This window comes from Sminthopsis crassicaudata, chromosome 1, assembly GCF_048593235.1.
Source record: "Sminthopsis crassicaudata isolate SCR6 chromosome 1, ASM4859323v1, whole genome shotgun sequence".
Lineage (NCBI taxonomy): Eukaryota > Metazoa > Chordata > Mammalia > Dasyuromorphia > Dasyuridae > Sminthopsis > Sminthopsis crassicaudata.
The window spans coordinates 386405714-386429254 of record NC_133617.1 but is presented as its reverse complement, the minus strand read 5'-3'; the positions used below and the strand labels follow the sequence as shown (position 1 = coordinate 386429254).

At 36.6% G+C, this 23541-nt stretch overlaps 1 protein-coding gene across 1 annotated transcript in view; it reads left to right on the top strand.

The window, feature by feature from the left end:
- The first annotated feature begins 4726 nt into the window (after positions 1–4726).
- ZFR (zinc finger RNA binding protein) overlaps positions 4727–23541 on the top strand; it is a 66409-nt gene continuing 47594 nt past the window's right edge. The window contains 4 exon segments of the mRNA XM_074279486.1: positions 4727–4882; positions 5211–5310; positions 21724–22006; positions 22857–23001. Of these exon segments, the coding sequence (XP_074135587.1) occupies positions 4846–4882; positions 5211–5310; positions 21724–22006; positions 22857–23001 (565 nt within the window). The 5' untranslated portion in view covers positions 4727–4845.

Here is a 23541-nt window from a genome sequence, read left to right as displayed (position 1 = left end):
GAAAATTATTCTCTAAATTTCTTGTGAATTAATGTCTAAAAGGGTTTCTTCTGTGTATGTTTGATTAGATCCAGTTACTTCCCCCAATTTTATCTTCTTAAGCACTATTTCTTCTACTTATACAGCATCTCAAATTTTGAAGGGGTGGGGTTGAAATATAGTGTAAAAGATGAAAATAGATCAAGGTAGAGCCCTTGGCAGGTCTGCTCCCTTTAGTGTCTCTTTGTTGTACTCCTGCCACTTACATTAATAAATGTTCTCAGAACAACTTGACTTAGACAGTCTTGATTTCTCTTCCTCTGACTTGGGCACTTTTGTGAAGCTATATTGTTCTTAGTTTTACATAGTCTACCTTCTCTGAGATTGCTCCTAGTTCGGTAAATTGAAAGACTTTATTGAATGAATCCACTATGAAATTATGTGTTATATAAATTCAACTTTGTCTTCATTTCCAAGTGTGACCCCTCTTATTCTTCCTTGCTTCGTTCTCTGTGCTGATCTTCAGAGTCCATCCTAAACTTCTCTCCTTATGGCACCAACACCAAGTGTCCATGCTTCTCTCAAAAGGGGAATGTGACTCATCCTTTGTTGAAAATATTGAGGCTGGCTGTCCTGAGTTCTCTCTTCTTCCCATTTAATTAATTCATTATGTCCATGTATCCCTTTCTCCCATATTCTTCTTCTTTGCTCCAATTTCAAAGGAGGAAACTTTTTCTCCTTGGGAACACTAACCCTTCTACTTTTGTTCTTGATCCCATCCCTTCTCAACGGTTGTAGAAGGGAAAAGATTCCCATCTTCCAGAGGACTGTCGTGTCTCCTGTTCTCTTCTTTTTCTATTAACTCTCTTTCTATTTCTCTCTGACTCTGTCTCTTGTTCTTCAATCTCTATATGTCAATCTCTCTCTCTCCTTGCTCTCATAAGGTCATCTTATATTTACCTCCAGATCTATATAGCCAGCCCTATTTTCAAGGGAAACTCTGACTCCCATTGCCAAATGTCTATTAGCTATCTCCAACCAGATGGCCCAGAAGCATGTAAAACTTAAAATATTCAAGATAAACTCATTTTCTTTCCCCCAAATATACCCCTCTTCCTCATTTCTCTTCCAGTCACTCAGGTTTATTATTTCAGGCCATTCCCTTGTCTCCCCTCCCCTTTCATATTTAATCAGTTACCAAGTCTCCTAGCAACTGGCTCCATAATATATCTCACTTCCTGCTCCAAATCTCACTAACAAAGTCATGACTTTCATCACTTCCCACCTAGACAATGGAAGGAACCTCTTAGTCTCCCTACTACTAATTTCTCTTCTCTTCAATCTATTTTCCAAAGAGCTGCTAAGTCAGTACCCTTAAAACATTGATCTGATCACATTACTTACTTGCCTGTTCAAGAAGCTCTAGTTAGTGGCTATCCTCATACTTCTAGGGTAAAGTGCAAATTTTCCTGTTTGTCTTTTAAAAATCTTTACAATATAGTTCTTTCCTACAATTCTGTATCATGCACTTTGGTTCCAACCAAAATGCCCCATTTTCTGTTCCCCAACATTCCATCTTCTATGTCTGATTCCATTCCTGGGTACATGCTCTTCCCCCCTCCCCCAGGGCCTGATCTCTGCCTCATAGGATCCGTAGCTTCTTTCAAAACTCAGTCTGTCACCTAGCTTAATCTCCCACTCCCCTGCTTTTCTAATGTCCCTCCCTGGAATTAATCCATATCTACTTTGTAGAGATTCTACACGGAACATTGTAGACTTTCTGTATTTAATGTTCTTTGTACATGTTGTTTTTAAGTTCCTGCTCCAAGTCCCAGCAGGGGTCCGACATGTGTGAGTACAAAATAAATACTTGTTGAATAAATTAATGAGTGAAATGATACTTTTCCTCCATGATGCCTTTCCAATGAGCCTGCTACCTCTTCTCCAGATGATTGGAGGCTGGCTTCTTTGAACTTCTGGTTAAACTTCCCATCTAGACATTTCCCCAAATAAGGAAATCACAGGTCCTGCCCCTTTCCTAATATGAAGACTTTTCTAAGAGATGGTGATAATCAATCTGTGGTTTTGCTTTTATTGCATTCAACATGCCAGAAACTTTCCAGAACACAAAGCAAGCTCCTCCCTGGCTTCTTCTTCCCTGTATGTGTTCTTTCTTTCTATATTAGAATATAAACTTCTTGAGGGCAGGGACTGGTTTGCTATTGCATTTGTGCTTATTACAATTTTCAGTACATAGTAAATGCTTAATAAGTGGTTTTTATTACTTCATCCATTTCTCATTTTTCAGAGTCAACAGCTTAATTAAATAAATCAAGTTGAAGCTGTTGTAATTGTTATCCGAGGACACATTTCTGCCACAAGGAGACAGAGTAGGACTTCTGAGCTTAGTATAGTTATCATAGGTTAACTAGAATATTTGATTAATTACAATATCCTCCCTGTTACATTCTTATGCTATGCTGCATACCAGAATTAATTGTAATGAACAATCTTCATTCCACCCTTAAAATCTCTTTTTAATGATCTTTTAGCTTGTGTTCCACCTATCTGAGTAAATTCCAAATCGAACATGAACTCTTCTAATACAGGTTGATTTTTTTTTTTAAGTATCATTTGGGATGGTCTAAAAAACAAAACATGGTTGCTTAATAGTAGATATTAATGTGATCTCTTCAAATGAACTTTCTTTTTTTTAATTTTATTTATTTATAATTTTTTTCACAGTATATATGCATGAGTAAATTTTTTTTATAACATTATCCCTTGTATTCATTTTTCCAAATTATCCCCTCCCTCCCTCCACTCCCTCCCCCCGATGACAGGCAATCCCATACATTTTACATGTGTCACAATATAACCTAGATACAATATATGTGTGTGAATATCATTTTCTTGTTGCACAATAAACATTAGAATCCGAAGGTACATGCAACCTGGGCAGACAGATATTAGTGCTAACAATTTACATTCACTTCCCAGTGTTCCTTCTCTGGGTGTAGTTATTTCTGTCCATCATCAAATGAACTTTCAATCAGAGACGAGCTAGGGCACTTCCTATGGGCTGTCTCACTTCTGGAAAATTCATTCTAGTACTTTGTAGTGAATCTCCTAGCATTTATATCACATCCTAGAGAAGGGACCTAAATGGACAAGCCCCTCCCACATTTTTGCCTTCCTGGTTCACTTGCTCTCCGTGAGGAGTGAGCCACATTCCCACCGGAAACCAAACACAAAATTGATGCTACAAGCCTCTATATTAGACAGGTGATTAACAACTGTACAACTTTTCTTTGCCTTGTAACTATTTGCAATATCAAACCCCAGTCAGTCTGTGCCCTGAAAACAGCTCATCAAAATTCCAGACTCATCGAAATTTCTTAAAAAAAAAAAAAAAAAAAGTACAATTGTAATATCCTATTGTGGGAGTTATTCTATTTACAGGAACAAAAGAACAACATGCTTTCACTGAACACCGATAACCTTTGCTTTGGGCAACATTAGGAATCTGGAATACAATGCTATTCATTCTCTAAGAGCACAAAAAAGGAATTAACTTTCTACATTTTATCTTTCTGAAAATGGAAGAAATAAATATCTTTGGAGCACATATTGAGTGGGATGTTAGGGACTCTCAGATTTCTACTTTTGAGGGTCATGAGAAGTGGTTTAAAAAAGAAAAAAAAAAAGCAACTCGGACAGTCTTCCTGGACTGGCATGGGTAGTGAAGATCTTGTGCTATTTTGTTTGCAAATATTAGGGGTAGAGTCTGCTTCACACAACCAACTCTTTAACCATCTCAGTAGGAAGTTAGGACAAGAGAGGAAAGGAGGTTAAAGAAGTGCTGGAAGAGGTAAGGAGGGAGATGGATAAGTATGAAAGGTTACTAAAAACAGGTATTCGGGAAAGGAGACCACCAGGGGGGGAAGAAGAGAAGTAAACAAGTTAAGGCAGTGGGAATGCTAAAATGGTTAGGAGCAGAGCAGGGGATATGTACGAGATCTGTGGGATTTCTGGGGCCGCACGGCGGGTGGGTGTAGGTGTGGGTGGCTGTGGGCGTGATGGGGGGGGGGCCCGGAACGCTAAGACAGAACAACGTTTCGGTTATTTTTGGAAGGGTTTTAGTTTCATACCACTTCTCCCACTCTTCTCTCCCTTCAGTCTCTAATAGAGGTTAGAAAAACGTCCAATTCCTAATTCCCCAGTTAAAGAACCGCTGAAACTGAACCGACAAGAAAGATGCAGAGAGGAAGAGCGGAAAAAAGAGAGGAGTGAAAGAAGATAAGCCGAAAGTGAAAATAAGCGAGGATACTTCAAGAGTAGGAAAAGGGGGGGGGGTAGAGGAGGGGGAGAAGGGAGCGTAAGGAGAGAAGGGAGAGTAAGGGGAGGAGGAGTAAGGGGAGAAGGAGGAGTAAGGGGAAGGACGAAAGCGGAGGGGGAGTAAAGGAGGAAGGAAGAGGAGGAGGAAGAAGAGGAGGAAGGAGAAAAAAGGAAGAGTAAGAGGAGGAAGATAGAGAAGGGAGAGAAGCAGCAAGGGAAAGGAGAAGGAGGAGAGAAAAAGAGGAATAAGGGGAGGAAGGTAAAGAAGAGAAGCAGGAGGAAGAAGAGGAGGGAGGAAGGGAGAAAAGGAGGAGGAGGGATTGCCAGGAGGAGGAAGAAGAGGAGGAGGAGGAAAACGGAGAGGCAGAGAGAGGAGGTGGAGTGGACTACATCTCCCAGGGTGCCCACGACCGGTAGCGCCTGCGCAGTGAGAGCAGCGGCGGGTCTGTTCTCCGCCGAGGAGGAGCCGGGTAGAGGAGGGGAGGCAGCGGGTGAGAGTTCAGAGTTCAGCAGCAGCAGCCCGAGCCCATGATTCCCATATGCCCTGTAGTTTCCTTCACCTATGGTGAGTATAATTTACCCCCACCGTGAGCCCCTGTCGCCCCTAGCCCTTCTGACGGGGATGGCGAGGTGAGGGGGGGGTGGGGAGGCGGGGAGGGGAGGAGGCCTCGGGGTGTGTGTGAGGCGGGAGGAGGGAGGAGGAGGCGGCGGCTGCTGCGGCGGCGGCCTGGGCCCCGCGGGCGAGGGCGGCTTCTCACCCAGCGTGTCTCTCTCTCTCTCTCTCTCTACCCCCTCCTCTCCGCTCCCTCCTCCCTACCCTGTCCGGTGTGTGCGCCCCTCCGTGTCTCCCTCCTCCCGCCATGGGACCCGACTCTCCGCGGCGCCCGCCGCAGTGCCCAGCCGGCTGGGGGAAGATGCCAAAATGGCGACCGGCAACTACTTTGGATTCACCCACAGCGGGGCGGCGGCGGCGGCGGCTGCGGCCCAGTATAGGTAACGGCCCCCTAGTCGTGCTGCGCCCTTGTCCGAGCCTACCCCTCCCGACCCCCACGCCCCTCCCGACCGAGCCCGAGGAGGAGGGGGAGGAGGAGGAGGGAGAGCGACCGCCGGCCCAGGCCTCCATCCGCCGCCCCTACCCCCCCCCCCCCCGCCCTCTCAGGGCTCGGGTAGACCCCGGGGCGAAAGAGGCCCCGGGGGAGGCGGAGAACTGAGCTGCAGGCCCATAAACTAAGATGGCCTCCCGCGGCCTGGGCCGGAGTGCGGAGCCGACGAGCGACGGGCGGCCCGGCACCCGGAGAGGAAGCGCCCGCAGACCCCTCCTGTCGCTAGTCTCCTCCTCCGCCTCCTCTCTCAGCTTCCTCCCCTCTCTCCTCCTCTTCCTCTGCATCCTCTCCTCTGCTCCTCCTCTTCTCCTCTCCCTCCTCCTCCTCCTCTTTCCTTTCTCCCCTCCTCCCCCTCTTCTCTTTACCCCTTCCTCCCCATGCCCTCTACTCTTCACCATTTCCTCCCCATTCCTGTTTCTCCATTCCTTTTCCTCTTCACCCTTTCCTCTCTATCCTTACTTTTCTTCCTCTCTATCCTCTCTTCTCGTCACCTCCATGCCTTCTCCTCTTCCTCTCCATTTCTTCTCTTCATCCCTTCCTCTCCATCTCTTTCCTCGTCACCCCTTCCTCTCTATTCTTTCTCCTCTTCACCTCTTCTTTTCCATCCCTTCTCTTAACTCCTTCCTCTCTATGCCTTCTCTTCTTCCTTTCCATCCCCTCTTTTCCTCTCACCCCTTCCTCTCCATTCTCTTTGCTTCCTCTCCAACCCCACCTTCCCTCTCATCCCTTCATTCTATCTCCTTAACTCCATCTCCTTCACTTCCTCTTCTCCACCCCCTCCTCACCTCTCTTTTCTTCTTCACTCTTTCTCTGCTCCTTTTCCCTGCTTCCATTCCTTTCTTCTCTTCCTTGTTCTTCCTCCTCTCCCCTTTTCTCTTTTTCATCCCTTCTTTTCCCATTTCTTCCATTTCCCCCTCTCCCTTTCCCCATTCTTTCTCTTTATCTCTTCCTCTATTCCTCATCCTTCTTTCCCCTCTTCTTTCCTTCTATTACCTTCTCTCCATCCCTTCCTCTTTTTCCCCTTTATCTCTTCTCTATCCCCTCTTCTTCAAGTCGAGAGGACTTTGGGCTAAGGAACCTTGGGAAGTGAGCCAGATCACCTACCAGCCTTTTAAGGAATGGGAAAAGAATAAGTCTTTTGAATTTCCCTTAGAACAGTACCTACCTCTCTGCTTTCATCCTCTCCCCATCTTCCCCTTGCCTTGCCATCCTGTTGTGGTGTTGGGGGGTCAGGGTGGGGGTGAGTTTTTCTGGTGAATTTTTTCCCCTTCTTTGGAAACTACTTTGGTGGTCAACTTAAGTCTCAGGAATAAAAAATAGTAAGACTATTAAGTTCTACAGTGAGACATTTAGGCTTCAATTTATCTAAGACCAAAGAAGTTATCCTAAAAAGTACATAGACAGAAGGTATCAGATCCCACTAAATGTATAAGGTACCTGTATTACAGGATGTGTGTTTGCAGATAAAATAAGAATCTTCCTTAGTGTTATTGTCTTACCATCTTATGAAACATGTCTAGTGCAAACATTATAGTTCTGAGTCATTGATATATCTATCATTCTTTATTATTTTAGGAAGATCGTTTTAAGGTTTCAGCACCTACAAATAAGGGAATTTTGGCATCTGCCTCAGGGAGAAAATAGATGAATAGGTCTTAATGTAAAATAACTGAGGGATAGAGATTCAACCTATGGTTTCATTGGTATTGGGAACTCTCCTAGCAAAACATATTGGTTTCTAAATTTTGTCCTATCCTTTGCATATTTTTTATCTTATCATTGATTTTCTTCTTTACCTTTGAAGTAATCTTAAAACTTCTTTTTAAAGCTTGTCTTTAAAATATTTTTGAAATCCCATTTCATCACTAGCTACAGAAAAAAGGCAGTTTTTTCTTTAATTTTTTTTCCAGATAAACTCAAAAATAGCTATTTTAAATATAAGCAATTAGAGAGACAGCATGGTGTAATAGTTGGAGAGTTGGCCAGGAAGTCAAGAATACCTGAGTTTCTAGTATGACACCTATTGCTTGCATAATCCTGAGCAAGTCTCTAAGATTTGAAGTTGATAGTGTTTGCTTTGATAGAGGAAGGGCCTCACTAAGAGAGCTAGATCTACCAAGATTCAGTTTTTAACAAACCTAATAAAATGTAAATACTTGTCAAACACTCTAAATGCTCATATCATTGTGTTAGTCTCTTTACCTAACCAGTATCTGAGGAGTGGAAGGAAATTAAAAAAGAAAAAAGCAAAAACTCAAACATGTTACACGATAGCAAGTTGTTTTTTTGTTTGTTTGGCTTTTTTTGTGCCATCAGTGTTTAAAAACTAGCAAAAATTGCATTTGATATAATTGTTGAGAACCGGGATATTGCTTGGATGGAAATTTTTAAGAGGTATTTGGAACTTCCCTGTTCTTAACTACAAAAGAGGTTTCAGATCAAAATCAGTGGCAGTAAATCAAACTGCCAAGTACTGAGTGTTCTTTAAAAAAAAAAAGGATATGGCTCTTTTACTGCTTTTATATAGGAAAAGGCCATTTTTCTGGTGTCTTATCTCATTAGATGCTAATTCTATTGGAATTCTAGTTGTTAATTGATACATTTGATTGGATAAGAGAGCAATTTAAAAAAAATTTCTAAAAAGTTTTGAAGTAGAAATTTGCAGTATGGGAAGAAAATTCACTTAGGATGTACTTAGCTATTATTTATTTTTGAATATGTTTGCTAGCTTGGAACTCCTAAGATATTAGGCTAATTCTGTGGAGAACCTTCTATGGAATATATTTTTATAACCTTGAATAATTAAAAATATGTGATTAAAATTTACTGACCATTTTACATATTAAGTTCATGAATATGTCACAAAAATAGTACCTTAAATTGTACTTAATGTTTGTTCACGTTATCAAAAATAGTTAAGACAGCTTGTCTTTTTAATCTCACAATCTGGGAAGCTACAAGATGCAAAGGAAAGTGTGCTAAATTTAGTCAGACCTAGATTCAAATCTCAATTTTGCCACTTGTGTGTATGATCTTAGTCACTTGATTTCTCCAGACTTCATTTTACCTAATTTGTAAAATAATGGGGATTGAATTACAGGTCCTTTTTAATTGTAAATACACTGATATTGCATAAAAGGAAAATTGCTTGTATTTCACAAGTATTTCTAAATTACACAGTAAATAAAATGCATTTTTATATAGTAATTTCCTTGACAATCTCTTAGAAACAAAACAGGAGGATTAATTTGGCTTAATTGTACAAATCACAGTTAATACATTTAGCAATTAGTCTTCCCTGACATTAATGCCATACTTTCATTAAGAGTGATTATGAGACTAAGAAAATAGATGTTCATACATTTACCCCTTGTCCAACAAGATCAGATCATGGAGGAAAAACTAAACTATTCATATATTCCTTAAGAGTTACATTGAGCATTTACACATTTTATGTAGAAACATGGGACATCTATGTGTGCTATTATCTTGAAGGATCTTGAATTTAGCAAAGTAAAAATATGGGGGTCTTTAAAATTTTAGTGCTATTTTAAACTTCTATAGCTTTTGGAACCTCCAATATAGGTATAACTGTGTGTGTGTGTGTGTGTGTGTATAAAACCTATATAGATTTGAGTTCTTACTGTCTTGAAATGTACTTACTGGAAATGGAAGCTTAACCAGCTACTAAATGGATTTATCTACAAAGTAATGTTAAATTTTTGAAACTATGTTCTCATTTTTTCATGAGATCCAGAATGTTTAAAAATTTTCCTCAATTTCAGGCAAATTTGAGGATCCTACTCTTACACTTAATTTTTTTTTTTTTTTGGTTCAATGTCAGAAGATCTATCGATCAGACATTTATGTTTTTGCACTTAACAATGGGCATAAAAATGGTCTGAAGAATTTTCTTTTAGGGGTGAGGGGAACACATGGTTACAGAAAAGTAAAATACACGGTATGTGCAAAATATGTATTTAGTAACAACAGTTGAGGGGAAGGTAATTACTAATAACTAGAAGAATCAAGAAAGGATATAGCATTTGAACTAAGCCTTGACAAGACCAAGGAGTTGAGTTCTAAGGGTGGAGAGTAAGGATGGGGAAAGCATTCCTGGCCCAAGGGATAAACTTTTCAGGCTTAGAGGTAGAAGATGTAATGTCATTCTTGGAACAACAAGTAAAGGAAGCTTGTCTGGAGCTTAAGAGTGTGAGGAAGAGAATAATAGATAAGTAGCCTGCAAAGTTAGGCCAGAACCCGAGTATTAAGAACCTTATCTGTCATACAAAGTGATTGTTATCCTAAACACTGGGGACTCACTGAATAGAGATTTGACTTGGTCAGACTTGTGCTTTATAATTAACAGCATGCAGTTCTACGAAGAGTAAAGATGCTGGAGGTAGGGGGACCAGTTAAGCTATTGAATAGTTCTGAGGAGAGGTGATTAAGGCCCAGACTTTTGGTGTTAGTGAAAAAGGTGTGAAAATGAGAAATGTTTAGAAAGTGGAATTGATAAGAGTTGGTTACTGGTTGTGAGGAGGGTGAAGTTGGGTGACCTATATTTTACATTCTGGATAACTTAAAGAATCATATTACCCTCAACAGAAACAATGAATTTAGGAGGAGAGAGAGGCAAAGGAGTAAAGATAAATTTTGTTTGGAACATATTAATTTTGAGGTGCCTGTGGAATATAAGTGGAAATATTTAGTACGCAGTTGGACATTTCTGGAGAGGGAAAATTTTATTCTATTTGTCACACCTATTTTTGTTTTAACATTAAAAACAATCCTTGATGTGCATAAACACACACGTGTGTGTGTATGTGTGTGTGTATATATATATATGTATACATATATACATATATATACACACACACACGTGTGTGTGTGCTTATTCACATCTTCTATTTTTGTAATAATTAAACCAATTTGTTAAGCTATGTCACATCCTCACATATTAGGAAAAATTGTTGCATGTTTTTGCTGATGTTGCCATCATCAGTCATATGAAAGAATCATGGAGGACAGGAGAAGAAACCCAAGGACTGAAGAAAAAAAAAAATATCCCAAATTTTTAAAAAAGGGAATAGTCAGAATCTAAAAAACTCTACACTAATGAACTTGATTGTGATTCTTGGGAAAATTCTACAATAGATTATTAAAGAAATGGTTGGTAAAAAACTGGAAAATGAAGTGTTGGTTACAGAAAATCAGCATGGCTTTGTCAAGAACAGGTTGTGCTAGATTAACTTTGTTTAATGTTTTAACAGAGTTATTAAATTAGAAGATGTGAAAATGCTATGGATATAGGGTTTTTCGTAAGGTTTTATGCAAAGCAAATGTATTCTTATGGAAAATATTCTTCTCATGGAAAAAGATGAATCAATGACATAAAATTAGTTTTAGAATTGATTGAACTCAAAAGTAGTCATTAATGTTCTGTATTAACTTGACAGAAGATTTTCATTCGAGTGTTTCAGGGACTTGCGCTTTGTTTTCTGCTCTTTTAATATTTATTCATCACTTTTTTTTTTCTTGCCCAGGGTCACACAGCTAGGAAATGTTAAGTGTCTAAAGTCCTGATTTCAGGGCTGGTGTTCTAACCATTGCACTACCTAGCTGCCCTATTCATGACTTAATAAAGGCCTAGATGACATGCTTATCAAGTTTGTAAGAGATAGAGTTCTGAAGAAGACACAAGAGCACAACAGTCAAGATCCAAAAAGATTTTGACAGTCTAGAAGAGTTCTTAACTTCTTTTTGAGTCATATGAACCCATCCTGAAGTCTGGTGAAACCTATGAACTCCTCCTCAAAGCAATATTTTAAAATACATATTAACTACAAAGGAAACCAATTACATTGAAATTCAGTTATCAGTATATTTTAAAAAGCAAAACAAATTCATATACTTGAGGTAAAAACCTGGGCTAGAGCTTTAGGCTAAATCTTGTAAGCTGAAATTCAGTAGGAATAAGTAAACTTGCCAAGTTTAGGTTTGGGAGAAGCCATAGTTAAATAGTATTTTTAGTGAAAAGGATTCCACAGTTTTTAGTATATCATAGATCCAGTATAAATCAGCTGTTCACGATGGCAGTTTCCAAAGTCAAATCTTGGAGTAGCATTTATAGACTCATAATTTATAGGAATACAAAAGTAATAATATATCCTTTAAGGGAGACCATAGATCAGACCACTTTTTTTTTTTCCTCAGTAGTATTTTATTTTTCTAAATACATGCAAAGATAATTTCCAACATTTGTTTTTGTCAGACTGTTCCAAATTTTTCTCCCTTCCTTAATTTCCCCTTCCCCTAGGTAGCAAGCAATTTGATATAGGTTTGATATGCAATCCTTTTAAACATATTTTCATATTTGTCATGTTGTAGAAGAAAAATCAGACCACAAGGGGAAAACCCACAAGAAAGAGAGCAGACCCAAAAAAAAAAAAAAAGGTGAAAATGATATGTTTCGGTCCACATTCATTTACCTTAGTTTTCTTTCTGGATGCAGATGACATTTTTCATCCCGAATAAGATCTTTTCTAATAGATCATATTCAGATCTGAGGACCAAATTTTAAAAGAACACTAATGAGCTGAAGAACATCTAGAGGAGTACAATCAAGACAATTAAATACCTTGAGTACATAATCAGGAAAGTGAATGAGTAGACTGGAGTTGCTTAGTGTGAAAAAGAGAAGACTTCAGGGAAGATAGTATAACTTTCTTCCAAGTAATCAAAGGACTCTACTTTGAAAGAGGAATTGAAGGTGGGGTTTTATTGGCTGCAAGAGCAGGAGTGATTGACAAAAGCTGAAGGCTACCTTGGGCTTATTAGGAAAAACTTGGCAACCAGCAAACTGAATTATTCATCTTGGGATTGTAGGGAGAAGGGTGTTCCTCATTGAAATTTTTTGGACAGAGGCTGGTTGGCCACATTGATTGAAGCTTCTGTTCAGGTGTAAGTTGAACAAATGATTATTGAGGTCCAATCCAACACTAAAATCCTGTGACTTTTAGATTATTTTTTCCCCTTTCTAACATTAAAAACCAACTTTTGAGTAGAAATTCCTTTACATTCACATTTGTTATTTTTAAGCCTTTAAAAAATATATGAGGACTATGACAAAAATACTGAGAAAACTTGAATGGCAGTCTGCTAGAAATTAAATGTAGATCAGTATTTCACATTATACACCAATGCATGTATGACCAAAATAAAAGAGGTCATGGGGAAGAAGAGTTCATTACATTTGATAAAAAAGATCACATGAGAGAAGACGGACAATTTATATAAAATTTAAAAACTATTGTACAAACAAATCTAATGTAGTAAAAATGAGAAGGGAAACGTATTGAGGGAAAATCTTTGTAAAAGCATGATAAAAGATCTTATATCCAAGATATATAAGGAACTAATTCAAATTTGTAAGAATGAATCATGCAAAGCCCTTTGTTCCAAACTTTCCTCTCCTTCCACCTCCTCCCTCCCTACTAGCTGGACTAGGTAGTCCAATACATGTTAAATATGTTAAAATGCATGTTAAATCCTATATATGTACACATATTTATACAGTTATCAAGGTGTAAGAGTGGATGGTGGGCAAAATCACCAAGACGACAGTTCCTTTTAGGAAATTCTGACTTTTGAGAAGTGGACTTTCCTCAGCTTCTGTCCATCCCAAAATGCTTAACTTATCCTTATCCCGAAGAGTCTTGCTTATAGTATCTCTTTCAAAGCCATAAATTAGAAAGGAGTTTCCTTTCTTTTGGAGAATGTCTGAACAAATTGTTGATATATCAATGTAAAGAATATTATTTTGCCATATGAAATTATGAAATGATAAAGAAATGGAATTGTAATCATTGAGGAAAAACAACTTTGAAAAACTTTACAATTCATAAAGACAGTGATAAACTACCAATTGAAAAGAATGAAGCTAAAACAACAACTCACTTGTGTTATGAGCTTAAAATGCAGAGAGAAAAATATGATTTTAGAGTTGGCTAGGCTACTGTGGACATATACTTTACAGGATTATGTAGCTATACATTAAGCCTTTTTTTTCCTTCCAGTTTTTTAAGATGGCAATACTCAATTGAATTGGGGGAGTGTAGTGAAAAGGATAGATTAACAAAAATAATTCTTAATTGAAAAAATAAACAATTTTTTAAAAATCAAAAAAAATATACAGAGAAATAAATAGCTTTGAATAGTGGATAGAAAGCTATCCTTGAAAACGGGAAGACCTGCATTCAGATTTCCCCTTTGATATACTGGTTTTGTAAGTGTGGGCTAGCAACTTAACTTCTCAGTGGACAACTTCTCAGTTGTCCACGTTAGAGTTGTCAGACGTAGCAAACGTAACTGGCAACACAGCCAAATGAGAGTGTGATTTGAACCAGATTAAAATGTTAATTAGAAAAATATTTGATAAATATTATAATTACTTTTTGAGTTTGACTTGAATAGGTTAGGCAAATCCCTGACACTTAAATTGCCTTAAAGATGCACACTTGATTTGATTTATAAGAGAGAATTTGCTTACTCTGGTAATCCTTGTGCCATGGAAATCACAGATGTAGTCATTATTCCCATGAAAACATACATCTTTCTAATTGTACAAACATGTTTACATATATTAGATTTAACATATTTTATATGTAATCACACATATTTGATTACTTGCCCATCTAGGGCAGTGGGTAGGGGGAAGGAGGGGAAAATTTGGACACAAAGCTATGCAAGGACCAATGTTGAAAAATTATCTTTTCATATGTTTTGAAAATAAAAAGCTTTAATAATAAAAAGAAAAGAAAACATACATCTTTCATAGAGTAGTAGTTTTCTTTGTGAATGAATTTATAGTTATAAGGAACACATCTCGCTGTGAAGTGAAAATCTTTTTTGTTATACAAGCAATTTGTTTATAATAATGGGTTTTGGAAAACACTCAAAAGGTATAAAGTGTTCTAGAAGTTTAGATAACCAGAAGACACAATCCTATATATAGAAAAGGATAGTTTTAAAGTAGGGGGGGAAATCAACTTTAATTTTAGCCCTTAATCAGGACCAGCATTTTACTTTTCACTGATAGCATAATGGCCTGGTATCAAATCCTATCTCTTCTACTTATTCTTGAAGAATCATGAGAGAGGTCATTTGCAATCTTTGGCCCTCAGTTTCCTTATTTAGAAAATTGGAGATTTGGACTAAATGATCTCTAAGTTCTTTTCTAATTTTAACACAAATCCTGCCTGTTCTTTTGTCTCACACACATAATTTAGTATGAATAGTATTGTTTTTTCAAATGCATATGTTCAAGAAAACTGTTTTTAAAATTATCTCTTGGTAGGAATTTTAACTGTGCATTTCTTAGAATGTGCTCTCATTGGACCATAATGAAACATTATGACTTTTTACCTTAAGCAGATTTTGTTTTCTTTTGTTTTTGTAGTCATCACTTGAAGTCCAGTCTAGCCAGTTGAAAGTGACATTTCTTGATTCTTAAGATATCTGTAAAGGACAAAATGTGCTTCAACTTTTCTCTTTGAATTACTAAGATTCAGTGAGTTCAATTGTGATTAGTGAATAGGCTTTTTTTTTTTTTTTTTTTTTTTTTTTAAAGATGATGTAAGGGTTTTTAACTATAAAGAATAAGAGTAATGTGAGTAAGATAGTTCTGTAAACTTGATCATTAACTTTGAAATTTGACAAAGCCAGGTGAACTGGTTTGGGAAATCATGTTGATGGAAATTTACTGGCCTTACAAATGATCTACAAAGTGGAATTCTGAGTAATGCAAGACTTTTAAGAGAGCTCTGTACTTTTGAGAAATGCTAAATATAGTTTCACAAAAATGAAGTTAATAATATGTTAAATATACATTGTTTTGAGAGCTTGGTTGGTATGATCTATTGCCAATTAAATTTTTTATTTGAAGAAATATTTTCTTTAAGAAGCAGGTAAACCTGTTTTTCAATCTTCAGTCAGCCCATTAAAGTAAAAATAGTCATAGCAAACTTCTATTTGTTTTACTATAGTAGTTGATATAGTTTCCAGAAGATTTTAGATGAATTCATGGATGCTAATCATAACAGGCAATTAGGAACATTTTAATCATCAGTAATGCACCTTCTGTGGTTATTCCCAAATTGTCCTTTGATACCACAGTTAAGTGGGAGAATAAAAGACTGGATGTATATTGTATATGTCTGACTATGTTTCTTAGTCTCATGCCACATAAGTCACTTTGTAGAGACCAAATAAAATTTAAAGATTCATTTCATATTTACTTTAAATTTAAAGTCTTCTCATATGTTGTATGATGTAATCAATTTTGAGAGGTTGAGATTAGAGATTAAATAGTTACAAGATTATAGTTGATGGAACATTGAACTTTTAAGGCCAGGAAGTTAGGAGTAATTTTTTTGAATTCTAAAATTACTGATCTACATATTTGATTTAAATAGCTTTCCTTATTCATTTGAGTTTTTATTTAAATATAGAAAAGGTCAACCTACTTTAAAATTCTACACTGGTGCTTCGTGAAGGTGACTTAAAATTTTCAAAGGCTGTGTTAGTCTTCTTGATCTTACTAAAATGGAAAACTATGACTATAGATTGGATGATGGTACTGATAGGCTTTTCTGTGGAGGATAATCCTGACTTTGGAGAAGCTCAATCACAGGATAACTTTTATTTTGTGTACCAGAGGTATCAACATTATGACCCACAATACTTTTCAGTGTGATCCAAAGCCAGATAAAAATGCAGCTGGGAAATTAATGAATATGTGAGTTTCTAAATCAGTATGAGGACTAGATATTGTTATGTATAGTTTAGTGGTCCCCAATTCTATTTGAATTTGACACCACTGTTGTAGACTGTGAAGAAATAAATTCAATTAATTGTTTTCTGAGTAAGAAAAATGTGTTTTTTCTTGAAACAAGCTAGAATTATAATGGACCTGAGGTAAATGGTGAAAGTCTGATCTTTTTGAATTTACCTGAGAAAATAATATATTCAGCTCACATTTTGTGTTTTAGTTTTTAAAAAGTTGGCCTGTACCATAGAATTATGCTACAAATAATTAAAACAGACATTAAATTAGAAGCTGTACCATAGTTGATAGAGAGTTTAAGAAGACCTAGTTTTAAATATTGTCTTTGAAACATTGGCATAATGATCCTGAAGAGGTTACTTCCTTTTTATTACTTTAGAGCTTAGGGTCTTGGCAGCTCTCCAAAACTCTTAAGATGTAAGTTTTGAAGAAAATGGGTAAGCATTCCTTCAGAGTTCCCTATTTCACTAAAATTAAAAGTCCAACTTTTAACTATGCTTAACTATATAATTTGTGATTTTTCCCATTATTGAAATAATGATTTTAATTTAGTTACAGTCAATTAACAAGCATTTATTAATCACTGCACCAAGCATTATCATAGTTGCTGATGATGTGAACACAAAAAGCAGCTTCATGTAGAACATAAATAGAAACAAAATCATATGCACTATACATACTATATAAATAGAAACAAAATACATATTACCCCAAAATCCAAAGAGCTGGAGTTAATAATGTAAGCCAGCAAGACTAGTTAAATTCTCACATAATACTTGGGCTGAACTTTGAGAAGTGGAGCCTGAGCAAAGCCATAGATTCTATTTTAGCTGGACTATATATAATAATTTTGGAAAGATATGCTTAAATTAAGTAAGGACTCTTGCTTGATGCAAGGGGGGGGAGGTGTTATTTGATTGTAAGGCAAGTGAGAGCCATTGGAGCACGGGAGTGGCAGCAGACCTGTGCTTTACGAAATGATTTAACACCTATGTAGAATATGATTAGAAAGACAGTCCAGGCAGCTAGGTGGTGAAGTGGATAGAACATCAGCCCTGAAATCAGGAGGACCTGAGTTCAAATCTGGTCTCAGACACATGACACTTCCTAACTGTGTGACCCTGGTCAAGTCACTTAAACCCAATTGCCTCAGCAAAAAAAAAAAAAAATTAGACAGCCCAATTAGTTTACAATTGCAGTAGTTTAGGAGAGGTTATGACAGTTTGAATTAGTGGTGGCTATGAGAGGGAAAGAGATAGTGACGGATTCAAAGACGATAAAATTGTGAACCTTGGATAGTGCAAAGATAGTGCGACTCATAGAAATAAAGTTAGGAAGAAGGATGGGATTAAGTAGCCTTTGGACTAGTTGAATCTAAGATGTTTCTGAGATACACATTTGGATATATCCAATAAGCCATTAATAGTGTAAAACTGGAGTTCAAAAAAGAGAATAGAGATGTATTTGTAGATTTTGGGAGTTTCATGCATAGGCATAATTAAACTCATGGGAGTTAATGAAATCATTGAGAATATCTGCTTTAACTCAAAAGCAGGGACTGAGTTCAATTGTTTGGTAAACCGGGGAAAAACTTCTGGAGGGAGAAGGTAGGTTAGCAGTGTCAAATATTAACAAAGGATGAATAAGAAAAAGCCATTAGATCTAATTAAAATATTGTTAATTATGGAGAGAAGAGTTCCATTGAGTGGAGTTGAAGCTACATTTCAAGGTGTTGAGAAATGAGACAAAGTAAGTGCATAATTATGCTCTTGGGATAAAGACAGTCTTTCTGAGAGTGTGTCTGTGAACAGGATAAGGAGAGATAGATGTTGGGAGAAGAAATTGGATTAAGTGAGGATTTTATAAAGCTAGAAGAGATCTGGATATATTTGTAGGCTTCAGGGAATTGGCAGATAAGAATTTGAAGATGACAAATTAATTCAGTTGTAATAATCTAATGGGAAGTCTGTATCAGGTGGACATAATTAAGACAAAAATAATTGGGCCTTACCATCAAAGAGCTTACATTTTACTTTGGCTTTGAAGTAGGTATTTATGTGTCAAGTCAAAGTACTTCCAGGATGGAGATTGTACTAAAAAGGAGAAGAGTATTTAAGGAAGGCATTTAGGAAGAGGTATGAGGTATCAGCCTTGCCAAAAGATAAAAGACTTTTAAGATGAAATTGTACTACAGGAATAAAAAATAGTTCATATGAATGTTGGAGATTGGATGTAGAATGTCAGTTCAGAGAATATGGAGTCCAATTTGCTTGGAATATGGGTAAAGGGAAGTAATGTGAAATAAGCCTGGAACTATATTTTGTTAGTTAAAGGATCATTCATGAGCCTAAGAAATTAATTATATTCTAAAACTTATGCAGTTAGAATTCAGCTTATTTCCCCATAAATATAAATAGCTAAATTCTCAGGATAAAAAACTTGGGATGTTATGGACATAATGTATTTGTAAGGAAAAATTAAGTGTTTTCCTTCTGCCATTTTAGGAATAAAAAGTTTCTTAGCAACAATAGATATGTATCATTTCCTGGTGTAGTAGCTGCCTAACTCACTACAATACACAAATGTTAGCTTTCCAAAGAAAATTGGTTCATGGGACGGACCAGCAGTATAGGACATTTGTAAGTAAGCTTAGTGGAATATGGACTACAGCCAGAATATAGAGGAGGCTGAAAGTGAGGCCCAGAACTGGGAATGAGTTGAATTGACTGAAGCCAGCAGTAAGATTTAAAGCTAGATTCATAGGTTTGAAAGGAGGTTGTTGATAGGTGTAGGAGTCCCAGTCTAGGGTCTTTCCATCCTTGCCATTCTTCTTCTTATCTTGTTATTTATAATGACAATTTATTTTATAATTGGCTGTTGAATATCTTAAGTATAGACTCAAAATTAGCTGAGGTTAAAGAGTAAAAGGTAAGGACAACAAAGAATTTTTGTGGGAGTTTTTTTAAACTACATTTAGGGAAAAAAGAGAACTAAGGAATGGTTAAGACCCAATGAAGATGAAAGGGTTAAATGAAAGGATAGCTAAAGCTAGCCATGGATAGTGTTCTGTAGATGGGACCTGTGTGCCCTCAATGAGTTCATATCCAAGGTACTTAAAGAACTGGTAGGTGTCTTTGAGCTACTTTTACTGATCTTAAAAAGAATGTGATGAGAGAAAGTGCTGCAGAACTGGCAAATAATTTTTTTTAAAGGGAAGAGTGAATCTGCCAGCAAACTTGAGTTTGATTTCTGGCAAAGTTCTAGAAAATCTGCATTACAGGGATGCAAAATGAATATGTAGAAAAGTCTTTGATCATAAAAAGCCAGAATAGTGTGGATATGAAGAGACCATCTGGATTAATCTCATTTTAGACTAGCAAGAAATTGTAGGAATAGTTTGCTTAGATTTTAGCAAAGCATATGGCAAATCTTTTATACTTATGGGTAAGATAAAAATGTGGCACAAATGCAGTTTGCTGTTTTTGGAAATGGTATAATAGCTTGACTCATAAGGGAGTCATTGACTGCTAGATGTCAACTTTGAAGGAGTCTTGAATGGAATCTGAGCATGGCACTGTGCTAGCATTATTATTGCCTTGGGGAAAAGTATTAGTTGGCATTTTTATCAGATTTGTACATAACACAGTTGAGAGGAATAACCAACATATTGACATTTTAGATGATGGAGTCAGGATCAAAATTATTTCAGAGTCAAAACCAGTAGATTAATTTAAACAAGACTAATTTGTAAAATCTCACATTTGGTTGTCTTTATATTCCCTGTACTTAGCATGATGCCTAACATATGGTAGATCTTTTTCCCCCTCCCCCTAGGCAATTGGGATTAAGTGACTTGCCCAGGACCACACATCTAGGAAGTATTAAGTGTCTGAGGCCAGATTTGAACTCAACACATGATAGGTCTTAATAAAAGTTAATTGAATTAAATTAGGTTCTGAAAAAAATCAAATTCAAGTACAAGATGACAGAGGAGTGGCTAGGTAGTATTTTATAGTATCAGGGACTGATGAGATAAAAGTATATAGATAAAGTGTGTCTAGAGGAAAGTAACTAGAATAGCTTAAGCACTGATAAATGTACTAAATGAGAATTGATTAAAGTAGCTGGTAATATTTAACTGGAACAAAAAAAAAAAGTTGATTTGGGGAGGGGATATGATAGGTTTTCACATATTTAAAGAGTTGACTACCAATCATGGCTTTCTCTTTTAGTTGAAGTCTCTTGAGAGGTGGAATCAGCCTTGACATAAGGGGGAAAGCTATTAGAATTGACCAAAAACTAAAGGCCTTCTGTCAGTAAGATTATTGTGAATATCATAAGCTTTATTTGTTTTTTTTTTTTGTTTGTTTTTTAATGGGATTCAAGCTAATACTATAATCAGTGAAAATACCTAGTTTTAAATAATTTAGCATAAGAATAGTAATATAGACTGGAGTACATTTTGTTCATTGGACTTAGCAAAAGCTAGTAAAAGTCAGTAATGGTATAGATATTTTAAATTGATGGATAAAGATGTTAGTCTCTCAGTAAAAGAAGTTTGTCATGGGAAATGAGTCCTAAACACTCCACTATTGTAGGTATCTGACTGAATTATGCTAGTAGTCCCACTCCCAATTTAATGATGTTGGAGAAGACTTCAGATTGTTCTTAGACTAGTATAGAGTTGGAGAACCCTGTCAAAGTGAGCAGAGGAAGGTGTTTTGTTTTGGTTATTTTAGTGTTCTAATGTATTGTAGCTCAAGATACAGCAAAATCTATCCCATCTAATTCTCCAGGCTATCTAGATCATATAAGGCTAGGGCCAGAGACAAAAATATTTTTAAAAAAAATCCGAACTAGAAGTAGCTTGGTTCAAATTGACTGTGCCTTATTCCCACTGTTTCCATTCTGCTTTCTTCTTAACCTCCTTCTTGCCCCAGGACCAATAAACTAGTTCCAGCTCAGGACCTTGCTGTGATATAGACTACAATGAATATTGGAAGGAGAAATGGAAGTTTAGAAACAATATCAATAATCTTAATCTATCTGAACCACCATATCATAAAGCAGTACAGAAGAAACATTGCTGAAAAACGACGAAACTACCTACAATATTAAATATTTTGTTTTAATTTTTATGCCTTTAAGATTAGTAGAGCTTTTTATTATATAGCCAGGAAAAGTATTTTCAACCTCAGATTTCTTCTATACGTTGCATTTGTTAATCCTAATTTCTTAGTATAGATTTTCTCACTCCATTATCAGAAGCAGCTGTTTCTTAATATATCATATGAATTGAACTTGGGTTAAAGGTTCTAGAACAATATGTAGTATTTTATAGTATAATACCACATTTCTATACTTTATATGATTCATGCTACTGTTTTATTTAAATATGTTGAGGTGAAGAATTAATATTAAATGGTATTAAATTTATTTTTCCATTCTGTAACATAGCCAGCAGCCAGCTTCGGGTGTAGCCTACTCTCATCCAACTACAGTTGCTAGCTACACTGTCCATCAGGCTCCAGTAGCTGCTCATACAGTTACTGCTGCCTATGCACCAGCAGCCGCCACAGTTGCAGTTGCCAGGCCTGCTCCAGTAGCTGTTGCAGCTGCTGCAACAGCTGCTGCTTATGGAGGTTACCCCACCGCTCATACAGCAACAGACTATGGTTATACCCAGAGGCAACAAGAAGCTCCACCTCCACCACCTCCAGCCACTACACAGAATTACCAGGTAAGAAAACTCATGCTTTTGAATATTGGACAAGAAGAATTGGAAAGGGTCTTTAATAGGACAACTAGTTAAGCTCCAGGGACTATTATTTTCTTAAAAATCATTAGGGATATAAACCCAGGAAGCCATTGAAGAGGTTTTGTAAAAACCTCTTCTGCTTTAATTTAAAGACGTTGTTTTATGTGTACATAAGGAACAGTAAGTAAAAATCTTTTATGTATATGAAAACAAACACTAGGTTGCCATTTAGCCTTCTGTTTAACATAACCAAGCCAAAATGTCTGGAATTTCTTCTGATAAACTTAATTTTCCATATCTTGGATAATTTCGATCTCTCATTGAGACCTTTCCTACTTCTTTTTGAAGTATGCTACAAGAAATATGTAAATCATCCATTATATCTGCACTCAAGTATTTGAAAGTATATTTTTAATGACTAATTTTTCATTTCCATGCACAGATTTTGTTTATTTTTACTTTAGGAAGCTGTAGTCTCGATATGCCCCAATACAAAATTAAGAAAAAAAATCACAAAAGAAACTTTGCCAAAAATAGCTGTAATAAGAATCTCAAAGAATTTTTAAGTATTAATTCATGTGTATTGGATAGTAAAATTTGACTTGTAGTCATTTTGTTTTTTCTCGGACCAAATCTTCATGGAGAGGTCCAATATTGATGAATTTAATGCCGAATTCAGTTTCATGGTGTTATATATAAGCTTCCTTTTATACTCATTTTCTTTTCTTTCATCAATATTTTCTTGTAAACTTTGTCCCTTACTTGTCACCATTTTTTTTGAGTATTTACTTGCAACAAGATTTTCTTAAATTCATTTTTTACATTTTTAAAGGACTCATACTCATATGTGAGATCTACTGCCCCAGCTGTAGCTTATGACAGTAAGCAGTACTATCAACAACCAACAGCAACTGCCGCTGCTGTAGCTGCTGCTGCTCAGCCTCAGCCTTCTGTTGCTGAATCCTACTACCAGACAGGTGGGTTGTGTTCAGATAACTTATTCAATGTGTAAAGCATTGTACTCTGTATAATTTGTTGGGAACTCCAACTTTATCTGTGAAAAGGTTTGATTTTGAATTTCATGAAGCTTACTTATTTTGAAATGTTATCACAAAAGACATGACTTGAGGGTCTAAATTGGCAACTTCAAATATGACTTATATCCCCTCTGGAAATATCTAAGATAACGGAGACCTTGGCTTTGATTTTTAGCCATGCTCTTTTTCCTTGTTGAAAATAAATATATGAGAATAACAGCTGAAATATTAGCTGCTACTATGATTAGTCATTTAGGGACCCTTTTGGCAATTTTTTGTTAGTTCCTATTTTATGGATCTCATATTTAAAGTTATTTTTTTCCTTCCCAACACAGTTTTACTCAAATTGCAAACATAATTCTAGTGGTTTACGTTATTGTCCACAGCAGAAACTAACTTTCTCTAAATGAGTGTGCCTTTCTGGAAACTGGGAAGTAATATTTGTCTAAATATATAGAAATTTGGTTTCTGGCTTTAAAA